This window comes from Sitophilus oryzae, unplaced genomic scaffold, assembly GCF_002938485.1.
Source record: "Sitophilus oryzae breed Bouriz unplaced genomic scaffold, Soryzae_2.0 scaffold_186_pilon_pilon, whole genome shotgun sequence".
In the NCBI taxonomy this organism is placed as follows: Eukaryota; Metazoa; Arthropoda; class Insecta; order Coleoptera; family Curculionidae; genus Sitophilus; species Sitophilus oryzae.
Window position 1 is genome coordinate 34,221 of NW_022146579.1, and position 12,803 is coordinate 47,023.

A 12,803-nucleotide genomic window follows, 5' to 3' on the forward strand; every position below is an offset into this window, starting at 1 on the left:
ATTTGATAACTTATTAAGAAAATACGCTGTATTACTGGGATATAGTAGTTATGTAAAAGGTTTTTTAAAGTAGTCAGTAACGCAATAATATTACCCTAAAACAGGGATATCTATATTGGCATGCAGCCATTTTGTCGTGGGCTTTCGATGCTTAAGTATAAATATAGCACATATATAACATCATTATCTGTGTATATAGACTTGTTGTTTACATTTTAAATTTTTTGATTTGTGGCCCAATTTTGTTTGTATTCTTGTAAAAAAACTGGACTTGATTGTTTAAGTTTCTACTCGGGATGCTTTAGGAAGCAGCACTTTTGTTTTTTTTTCTTTTTTGCCGCAATATTCCTCTTTAAAACGCAATTCATCTCAAGCCAATCGCTTGAAGGGGCCGAGCTACCTTCTATAATAAATTTGTCTGCTTTTGATTTGGGCCAGTATAGAAATCCCGCATTTTCCCATTTTTCGGGAATGGAGCACAACCGCTTTTACCCCCTTTCTACAGTTTGCACTATTTTGAACATGCTACAAATCATAAAAAAAGACTCAGCTTCATAAATAAGTGCCCGGAAATTAAGTATTTACTAGTAAATACTTAGTCTATTCCATATCCTACCTTTTTATTATCAATTCACCATCCAAAACAATAATAAAATCACACATTTAAAAGAAAAAGCCAGTTGCCAGCGGTCAGGGTCACTTTTTGTTTACATTCTTTTCCGGAAGTTACTGAATACACGTCCGACGTGTCGGTGATGAGGTCCCAATTCGCATGACGTTTTTGACAATAAAAGTGCTATATGTACAGCGCAGCTGCCAGTAAATAAAAAGAATAATGAATAAATATTTTAAAACACATAAGCCAGAACAATAAAAGCATATTACAGAAATACTTAAATTAAAAGAATTAGATATTTTTACATCAAACGGGTAAATAGCCACTACCTGTTGTTAACGTGATAGTGTTAAAATAGTGTGTTGTTGCACCCATAAAGCCAAAAGTGACATAACAATGCCATTAGCGCCCTCTGTACATCATTGTATGAAGCTCTAGAGGCTCGCTGTCCTTTTATAAAGCACAAATAAAGCAGTTATAAATCAAACCTTGAAAAAATGACTATGTAAGGACCGTTTAATAGACTATTTCGCAACCATTTCAATTTTGAATGGCTTGTACGTCGCCATTTAATATTCTCAAGATGATTAGTGCCGCCATTGTTACATAACGCAATTAAATTACTTATTATTCCGTTTCGTGCGTAATTGGTATGTGTTTTCATAACTTTCTGGATTAAGGAATAAGAGTTTAACATCTAGGAACACCTTACAAACTAAAAAATGAAAATTTCCAATTTTCGTCAAAAAAATATTTTTAATAAAATTATTTATTTTTTGATTATTTTCAAGGCGCATTGATGAATTTAGAGCTAAAACTATAAACTTTATCAGACACATTTCCGTCGCAAGTAAATTTTATATTCTGCACACCTTTAAAATAAGTATTATAATATAGCCCTACCAAAAGATGTTTCTTTTCCAGCATTCCAGCTGTCATGGAAGCATATACTACAGAGGTCGTGATACAACACTCATGTTTAATATAATTATTTAGTAGGTTATATGAAAAGAATCAGCGAGAGCGACATCCATAAAATACCAATTAAAAATCAAAATTTTTCTACGTTTACTCTATATACCTACGACTGAAAAGCTTTTTAGTTGAGTATACAGCAATCTAGTGACATTATTAGAGTATTTATAAAGTACTTATATATCGGTTTTATAGTTGCGGAATTACATACCATAATATACCTGATTTATAATGGAAAATTATAAAGCTTAAAAACCGCGGGAAAAAGCTTTATATTTGATTTATATATGCTTTATAATGTACTTTATAGTCGATTATAAAACTACCAATTTACACCAGATTCTGTTTAAGGGTAAAATAAAATCTTTATTAAAGTAGCTTTATAAAGTGTGCCTATTTTGGGTATATAAGCACTATGTTAGGTCTGACAGAACGTTGTATAGTACAAATAATAAATCATTAAGCTGGATAATTTAGTAATGTAGTAGTTCTCTCAGCTTTTAAAAAGCAAGTTGTGTTACTTGGGAGAGTGTCCCAAATAAGTAAAAAATGTTATAGTTGTATTTTTTAAATGGAACACCCTGTATATTATTCAATTTTTGGATTCTACGATTGAAATAAAGGTAAATTTGATTAACGATTATCACATTTAAACCTTACCGTTTTTCAAATATATTTTCAATTTTATGAAATTGCAGTAAAAATTTTAAGGCTTCATTTCTCCAACGGTATCGAAGTCTATCATACTAAATATTTACTGAAGTTTAACCAAAACAAAATACTATCTTATACAGCGTGTCTAAAAATTTATTTTAAATAATTACTAGCTTTAAACGGCAATAAATTGTTTATTTTAAATTGAACATCATGTATATTTTACGAGAATCAGATGTACAATTTAATTGTCTATCAAATTGAATTATATCGTTCTTTACCTATCTCTTCAAGTTTTCGTAGAAAATGCATTTTCTTATAATTTAGACCTCATTTATCACTATGCCCATGGTGTGCCCATGGAATATTGACATTTTAGATTTTTTTTAATAATGTAACAAATTTTCAAAGAGTACAGATACGAATATTGTGGATATAGTTTGCTTATTTTATTAAAACATAAAAAGCAGTTTAAATATTTGTTGTTAAAGAGGACTAATAATTAATATGATCCCAGTATTCAAACTACATGAATTGACTGTTTACATTGATTAATAGTAATTGCTCCAAATACTAAACAACTGAATTTTGTATGTGTATTAGACAGTGTGGTAAAAAGTAACACCTTATACATTTTATTTCATTTTTTGACGAATGCTTATTTATAAGAACAGAGGCATTCATTTTCATAATTTATCATGGTACTGATTTCTGAGTCAAATCCACATTTATTTATAATAATTTATTAATTTAAACAATTAGGTATGTAATTAACTAATTTTTTGGCGGAAATAATGATGGTATATTAATAATTAGTAATAATCGGTATACTCTATTATAAAGATTTAAATAGTTTTCTTTTTGTAAACAAATGGGCTTGCAATATTATTATTTTTACTACCAGTACATTTTCTACATATTATGTTGCTTTAAAAAAATCTAAAATGTCAATATTCCATGGGTATAGTGATAAATGAGGTCTAAATTATAAGAAAATGCATTTTCTAGGAAAACTTGAAGAGATAGGTAAAAAATAGTATAAAACAATTTGATAGAAAATTAAATTGTGCATCTGATTCTCGTAAAATATACAGGGCGTTCTATTTAAATTAAACAAGTTATTGCCGTTTAAAGCTAGTAATTATTTAAAATAAATTTTTTGACACTCTGTATAAGGTGAAATAATTTTTATTATTGCAACACAATATCTGATCAATAAGTAATCTTCAGTAAATATTTAGTATTAAAAACTTTAATACCCTTGGAGAAATAAAGCCTTAAATTTGTTACTGCAATTTCACATAATTGAAAATATTTCAAAAATGGAAAAGTGTGATAAGCCTTAATCAAATTTACCTTTATTTCACTCGTAGAATCTAAAAATAAAATAAAATACATAGTGTTCCATTTAAAAAAATACAACTATAACATTTTTTACTTATTTGGGACACTAAATTCTAAAAATATTTTTAAATTGTAGCTCTAATAGCCCTTCAACGAACCTAAAATTTACAATTTGTAAAAGTCTAATCGTTTAGCTACAATACTCCGTGTCGTCTGTGGTGAACAACCCTGTATACAGGGTGGTCCCAACTGTATTCCGGAAACTTCGGCAGCATATTCTGCAGATAAAAATAAGTAAAAAAGTTCGTTTAAATGTATGTCCTAAAATGCCTAGTTTCGTAGATACAGGGTGTAGAACTTTCATTTTTATTTCGATTTTTTCCAAATAATTTATGAAGTAACGTCAATATTTGGATGAAAATTGGTGTCTGGGAGTTTTTTGACATGAGAAATTCGATTTTCATGTCAATATGACTCCTACTTGTAGAGGGCGCCACCTACATATTTTTTAACTGGTTTGAAGAGTAATAACTTTTCGTCCATACCTGTATAAAACTACTGAGTAAAAAAATATACATCCTCGATTTTTTTTACATAAAAAAGGTCTCTTGGTAAAAATCGCTAAGAGTAATGGTTCTCGAGATATTTGGAATCGAAATTATCAATACCTGTCATCACTGACATAATTAAACACGTTGACTAAATAGTTATTAAACTGAAATCATGAATTTGTTGCCAAAAGTTCAACAGAAATTGTTTAATCATCATTTTTTCGCAGAAAAAATTATGATTAATTTAAAAAAATATAAATTTATTATTTCAGTCAAATAGCTATACTCAACACGTGTGCTTATTTTTGTCAATAATGACATGTATTGACTATTTCCATTCTACATATCTTGAGAACGGTTGCTCGTAAAAAGTCATGGAAATGTATATTTTTGCAGTCAGTAGTTTTATACAGGTACGGACGAAAAATTATTACTCTTCAAAACAGTTAAAATCAAGGGTTCAAATACATGTAGGTGGCGCCCCCTACAAATAGGAGTCATTTTGACATCAAAATCAAATTTCTCGTGTCACAAAACTCAAAAACACCAATATTCATCGAAATATTGACGTTACTTTAGAAATTATTTGGAAAAAATCGAAATAAAAATAAAACTTCTACACCCTGTATCTTCGAAACTAAGCATTTTAGAACATACATTTATACGAACTTTTTTAGTTATGTTTATCTGCAGAATATGCTGCCGAAGTTTCCGGAATACAGTTCGGACCACCCTGTATATGAATAACAAATTTAATAACTACCAACATTGACAACGTAAAATAAAACAAGAAATTATTGAGTTTACCCTATATAATATTTGTACACGTTTTGAATAAAATTAGAACGGCACTGATAAATCGGAATTTAAGTCGGCCATTTTTTGGTCCGCATCGCACTTGAGCTTTTTTGATAAAATATGCTCCTTCCTTAACCTTTTTATTCAATTCCTACAATTTTTCATACTTATTCATTTACACCCTGTATGTTCTTCTAAATAGGCGGTTGAAGCGTAGTGCTAGCCACATTACCTTCCTTGTATACCGAACGGTTCTAGTATGGCAAGCTGTACCTTGCTACTCCCAAGGCGTTGAACGCTATATACGGGAGACTATTATATATATATATATATATATATATATATATATATATATATATATATATATATATATATATATATATATATATATATATATATATATGTTCTTCTTTTCAAAGACCGTGACAAATCAACTACAATACGCACTAAAACTGAAACACTGTGACCACTCAAACAGATACATTCTTAAAGAGAAATGGTAAAGTCAAGATTAGTTTTCCATAGACATGTTTAGTTCAATAGCCATTAGAATATTAACGAAGCACACAGCACTAAACATTTAGACAATACTCTCGAGGGAGTCATTGTGAGCAAATATCAATCAGCTAGAGCATAGTTCCAGCCCAGAATATATCCTATTATTTCCCATTGTCTTATATATCTCCTATATAGAGCTTTGGAAATAGTCGTTAAAATACACAACGACCTGATAAGAGGATTTTGCTCCGAAAGATAAAATTAACTGGCTATTCGGCGAGTAAAATTTAGGGTTATTTACCACCTAATACCCGCAAGGGATGGGTCATTGATCAAATATCTGACAGGGGTGTTCATAAAGGATATTTAGGGCTACAAAATTGCCATGTTAGGTACATTATTTTTTCTAATATTTTAATTAATTGAACTAGAGGCAGAAGAAAGGTTTTAGCACGCGATTTGGGATTTTGCAGAAATTTGATCAAAAATATACTGTGTGACACCGAAGAATCAATCATTAAAATCTTTTTTTTTTATACTGGGTTATTCACCTCATTCGACACCGAGTATTGTAGCCAAACAATTAAATTTTCACAAATTGTAAGTTTTGGCTTCCTTGAAGGACTATTAGAGCTTCAATTTAAAAATATTTTTAAGATACAGAGTATCCCAAATAAATAAAAAATATTAAAGTTGTATTTTTTTAAATAGATTATTACATGTTTAATTAGATATTAATTATAAATAGATATTATTATATTTTTAATTTTTACGATTAAAATAAAGATAAATTTGATTAAGGTTTATCGCACTTAAATCTTACCATTTTTGAAATATTCACTATTTTGTCAAAATGCAGTAACAATTTTAATGCTTCATTTCACTAGGCGTATTTTAGTTTTTAAAATCAAATATTGTAGTGAAGTTTTTCTGTTTTCTAAAAAAATTCTTTTTTGTGTTACAATAATAAAAATAATACTACTTTATTCAGAGTGTCTAACATATATTTTAAATAATTTCTACCTTTAAACAGCAATAACTTCTTCAATTTAAATGGAATACCCTGCATATTTTACGTGAATCAGATGTACAATTTAATTGTCTATCAAATTGTATTATACCATTTTTAACTGTCTCTTCGAATGTATTTTCTTATAATTTAGACCTCATTTATCAATATACCCATGCAATAATGACATTTGAGAATTTTTTCTTAAAAGTGACAAATTTACAATATGTACCTACAGATGCTAGAAACGATAATATTGCTAGCCCGTTTTTACAAAAAGAAAACTATTTAAATCTTTGTAAAGGAGTATACCATTAATTAAATGTTCCATCATTATTTCCGCCCAAATATTAATTAATTACAGACTAATTTGCGTTAGTTATAAATTATTCTAAATAATAGTTATGGATATGAATGAGACATCAATATGTTAATTAGTTACGAATCTGAACATCTCTGTTGTTATAAATAAGCATTCGTCAAAAAATTACATAAAATTTAGAAGGTGTTCCTATTTACCATATCGTCTAATACACATACAAAATTCATTTTTTTAGTCTTTGAAGCAATTATTAATCACCGCAAATAGTCAATTAATGTAGTTTGAATGCTGGGATCATATTATTTGGTCTTCTTTTACAACTATTTAAATAATTTTTATTTTTTAAGGAAATATGCGAACTATATCGACAATATTAGTATCTTTATCTTTAGAAAATTTCCTACATCTTTAAAAATTATATAAAATGTCAATATTCCATGGGTATATAGATAAATGAGGTCAAAATTATAGGAAAATACACTTTTTGCGAAAACTTGAGGATATAGGTAAAAAATGGTATAATACAATTTGATAGATAATTAAATTGTGTATCTGGTTAACGAAAATATACACAGTATTCCATTTAAATTTAATAAGTTATTGCTGTTTAAAGCTAGTAATTATTTAAAATGAAATTGTAGACGCTCTGTATAAGGTAGTATTATTTTTATTATTACACAAAACATAGAAAATAGAAAATCTTCAGTACAATATTTGGTTTGAAAGCTCTAAGTACGCCTAGGGAAATAAAGCATTAAAATTGGTACTGCATTTTCACAAAATCGTAAATATTTCAAAAACGATAAGATCAAAGTCCGGTAAACCTTAATCAAATTTACCTTCATTTTCATCGTAGAAACTAAAAATGTAGTAATATACAGGGTGTTCCATTTAAAAAAAATAAAACTTTGATATTTTTTATTTATTTGGGACGCTCTGTACATTTTGCAAATCATTTTAAATTGTAACTAACTAACTAAGATTTTAAGAGCGTCCAAACCACATGAGTCGCCTGGCTTTCGAAGCGGAAGCGTCTCGAACTCCGAGCGAATCTCCCTCTACTCTATCTTCGTATAGGTAAATAATAGTAACAATCACCTCGACTTCGCATCCACCGCCAAACGACCCGTACGTGGACCTACTATTATTTACGTAGGTAGTAGAGTAGAGGAAGATTTTTTCCTTCCAAGTTCGAAACGCTTACGCTTCCGCTTCAAGTTGGAGACGACCTAATAGTCCACGATCTAATAATGGTGCACGGCCGTTGAGTCCTACCACGAACCCAAAACTTACAACTTGTAAAGATCGAATCGTTTGGCTAAAATACCCCTTATCGAATGAGGAGAATAACTCTGTATATTTCGAATCATCGTTTAATTTCGCTTTGTCTGTTTTTCCAGCTATACCCGAGAAGCCTCCGGTGCTGAGGGGCGTGAACAAGTTCTACGCCTTGGGCGACACGCTGGAAGCGACCTGCAGCTCGGATTTCGGCGATCCCGAACCCAATCTCACCATTTACTTAAACAAGATGCCGGTAAGATTGTTTATTACGCTCTACTTTTGAGCTGGACTATTGGAAAACAGCTCACGACGATACGCGTCGAATAACCAATCGAAATATTTAAGCTTTGTAGAAATAGTTCTCGTTTGGGACTCGTCGTACATTTTTCTTGCTCAAGGAACGTGTAATGTTCGTTTAGTAAGATTGTACAGAGTGGCTCAATTTTCTAAAAACACACACCCTAAGTTCTTATGTTTGTAAATAAAAATAAAATGCTTTTCCAAACTCTAAATAAAAATCATATATGTATACAGGTGGTCCGAACTGTATTCCGAAAACTTTGGCAACATATTCTGCAGATAAAAATAAGGAAAAAAGTTCGTACAAATGTATGTCCTAAAATGCTTAGTCTCGGAGATACACAGTGTAGAAGTTTAATTTTTATTTCTATTTTTTCTAAATCATTTCTGAAGTAACCGCAATATTTGGATGAAAATTAGTTTCTAGGAGTTTTTCGATGAATGAGAAATTTGATTTTGATGTCAAAATGACTCCAACTTGTAGAGGGCGCCACCTGCATATTTTTTAACTGGTTTGAAGAGTAATAACTTTTCGTCCGTACCTGCATAAAACTGCTGAGTAAAAAATATACTTTTGCAACATTTTTTACGTAAAAAAGGTATCTTGGTAAAAATCGCTACGAGTCATGGTTCTCAAGATATTTGGAATCGAAATTATCATTACCTGTCATCATTGACATAAATTAAACATGTTGACTAAATAGCTATTAGACTGAAATTATAAATTTGAAATGTTTTTGTGTCCAAAGTTCAAGAGAAACTGTTTTATCATCATTTTTTTGAAGAAAAATTTATGATTAATTTAAAAAAATAAAAAGTTGACAAATTTATCATTTCAGTCAAATAACTATCTACTCAACATATGTTTATTTTTTGTCAATAATGGCATGTATTGACTATTTCCATTCTAAATATCTTGAGAACGGTTGCTCGTAAAGATTTTTATCAAGAGATGTTTTTTACATAAAAAATCACGAAACTGTATATTTTTCCACTCAGTCGTTTTATACAGGTACGGACGAACAGTTATTACTTTTCAAAACAGTTACAGCACAGGTAGGTGGCGCCCTCTACAAAGAGAACTCATATTGACATCAAAATCAAATTTGCCATGACAAAAAACTCCCAGATACCTATTTTCATCCAAATATTGACGTTACTTCAGAAATTATTTGAAGAAAATCAAAATAAAAATGATACTTCTACACCCTGTATCTCCCAAACTAAGCATTTTAGGACATACATTTATATTAACTTTTTAACTTATTTTTATCTGCAGAATATGCTGTCAAAGTTTCCGGAATACAGTTCGAACCACCATGTATACAGAGTGAATCTCCTACGATGTTCTCTATTATATGATATAACAATTATTGGCTATAACTGAGTAACTTTTCGAAAATAACATATTAGATATGGCTAACTATATGGTTTCCATTTAAAAAAAAAACATATGTTTGTGTCACATGTCAAAAATGACATGTTTTAGAAACAATCGGAAAACACAAACTCATTAGGGATGTGATAATCTACAACTTTTATCTGAAATCTTTTTGTCTAAAATAGATCATAATGGAATTACGGACAATTTTTAAAATAGGCAAATTTTTTTTTCAAAATATCTAGTAAGCCATATACTTTTCAAAAATCTGAAAGGCGCATATTTATGACCCCACAAAATTGAAAGTCTTTCCCCTTTTAACCGACTCTCTATATCCAGTAGTTTCCTAGATACTCATAGAGAACATCATAGGAAACTCACCTTGTATACAGGGTTTTTCATCACATACGACACGGAGTGTTGTAGCTAAACGATTAGATTTTTACAAATTGTAAGTCTTGGGTTCGTTGAAGGTTTATTAAAGCTACAATTTAAAAATATTTTTATACGATACAGAGTGTCCCAAATAAGTAAAAAATATTATAGTTGTATTTTTTTAAATGTAACACCTTGTATATTATTCTATTTTTAGATTCTACGATTGAAATAAAGGTAAATTTGATTAAGGTATATCACATTTAAACCTTACCATTTTTGAAATATTTTCAATTTTGTGAAATTGCAGTAAAAAATTTAAGGCTTCATTTCTCCAAGGGTGTCAAAGTTTTTAATACTACATATTTACTGAAGATTGTTTGAATCTAAAAATAGAATAATATACAGGGTATTCCATTTAAAAAAAATCAACTATAATATTGTTTACATATTTGGGACACTCTGTATCTTGTAAAAATAAGTTTAAATTGTAGCTTTAATAGTCCTTCAACGAACTCAAAACTTACAATTTGTAAAATTCTAATCGTTTAGCTACAATACTCCGTGTCGTATGTGGTGAACAACCCTGTATACTACTTACTCGGGCGGAGTATCTTTGCTATCCATTGAATATCATCGCCTTGAACTTACCGAAAGAAACCCAGAGTATACCGGGTGTTTTTAAAAAGTGGCCCATCCAAATAACTTTTTAATTTTTTTATATAAAAAAATGACTTTTGGTATGTTGAGTATAATAAATGACTAAAGTTCAAAATGTCAAATTTTCACATTATTTTCAATTAAATAAGTAAATAAATAAAAATTATTTACTGCGTAAAAATGCATTATAATACATAATTGTACACAAAGGGTAAGAGATTTGGCGTTCTAAGCTAAGCTGCTAATATACTAAATGTTTTATTAAATAATAGCAATTTAAATTTCAATCTAGAGTACGATGGCCATAAATGTAACGACATTTTGACTCGAAATTATGAAACTCAGAAGTATGTAATACCGAAAGTATATGACTCGAAAGTATGTGGTACCAAATAATTTACGCCTTTTACCAAATATGCTAATAACCTTCGTTCCATTTGAAAAAATGGAGTTAATAAAAATACGATATAGGTATCTTTTAACAAACGAAGAAAACATTCGAACTTTAATTCATCTAAGACACTCTTCTGAAGATACTCTCACATCATCAAAATATTTGACCAATGCAAGTGACAATGTTGCCACGTTTTCTGTTTTTACTTTGACTTTTGACAAGTATCAAATGTATGCTAATAAGCTACCGCCAAATGTGCAAAATATGCTAATAAACTACCCGCGGTCTATTTGGAAAAATTGAGTTATGATTAAATATTCGATTGGGGGATCTATTGGGGGCAAACTTCGCGAAAAATATTAGACTATCAAACTTATGTTTCCCTTTCTTTTTTTGCTGTTTGCTTAAAAATGGTTTTAATACAGCGACTTTCGAGACTGAAATTTAGAATACTATTTTTTTAAGTAAAAATGTTAAAAATTGACATATTATGATATGTCATTCTATTCAGAATGTCGTTTTCGATCAAATATAGTAAGAAAATATCGAGGGTACTATTTAAAAACCAAAACTTGTCGTCATTTCCGGTGAAACAGGAAGTGACTGAACCTAATTGAATAGATCAGTTAGTCCTGATTTACGTCGTTTGCTAATATACTAAATGGTTTTATTATCTGAAAAAATAAAAAAGTTATTGAGTGAGCCACATTTGAAAAACCCCGTATACAGGGTGGTCCGAACTGTATTCCGGAAACTTTGGCAACATATTCTGCAGATAAAAATAAGTAAAAAAGTTCGTATAAATGTATATCCTAAAATGCTTAGTTTCAGAGATACAGGGTGTAGAAGTTTCATTTCTATTTCGATTTTTTCCAAATAATTTCTGAAGTAACGTCAATATTTCGATGAAAATTGGTGTCTGGAAGTTGTTTGACATGAGGAAATTGATTTTGATGTCAATATGACTCCTACTAGCAGAGGGCGCCACCTACATATTTTTTAACTGGTTTGAAGAGTAATAACTTTTTGCCAGTACCTGTATAAAACTACTGAGTAAAAAAATATATTACGACGTTTTTCTCGTGAAAAAGGTCTCTTGGTAAAAACCTCTACGAGTAATGGTTTTCGAGATATTTGGAATAGAAATTATCAATACCTGTCATCATTGACATAAATTAAATATGTTGACTAAATAGTTATTAGACTCAAATCATAAATTTGAAATGTTTTGTGCCAAATGTTTAACAGAAACTGTTTTATCATCATTTTTTGCAGAAAAATATATGATTAAGTTAAAAAAATAAAAATTTCCCAAATTTATTTATTTCAGTGAAATAACTGTCTAACTTATTAACTTAGTGAAATAACTATCTAACTTTTTTACAAAAAGATATTTTTTTACGTAAAAAATCATAGAGATCTATATTTTTTTGCTCGGTAGTTTTATACAGGTACGAACAAAAAGTTATTACGCTTCAAAACAGTTAAAACACACGTAGGTCGCGCCTTCTACTAGTAAGAGTCATATTGACATCAAAATCACATTTTTCATGCCAAAAAACTCCCAGACACCAATTTTCATCCAAATACTAACGTTATTTCAGAAATTATTTAGAAAAAATCCAAATAAAAATGAAACTTCTAC

The 12,803-nt window shown here is 29.6% G+C and overlaps 1 protein-coding gene across 1 annotated transcript in view; it reads left to right on the forward strand.

Annotated features, from left to right (window-relative positions):
- Positions 1-12,803, forward strand: part of LOC115883339 — a 98,766-nt gene that overhangs the window by 17,781 nt on the left and 68,182 nt on the right. The window contains exon 3 of the mRNA XM_030901692.1: positions 8,168-8,301. Within this exon, the coding sequence (XP_030757552.1) occupies positions 8,168-8,301 (134 nt within the window). The remainder of the gene's footprint in view (positions 1-8,167; positions 8,302-12,803) is intronic.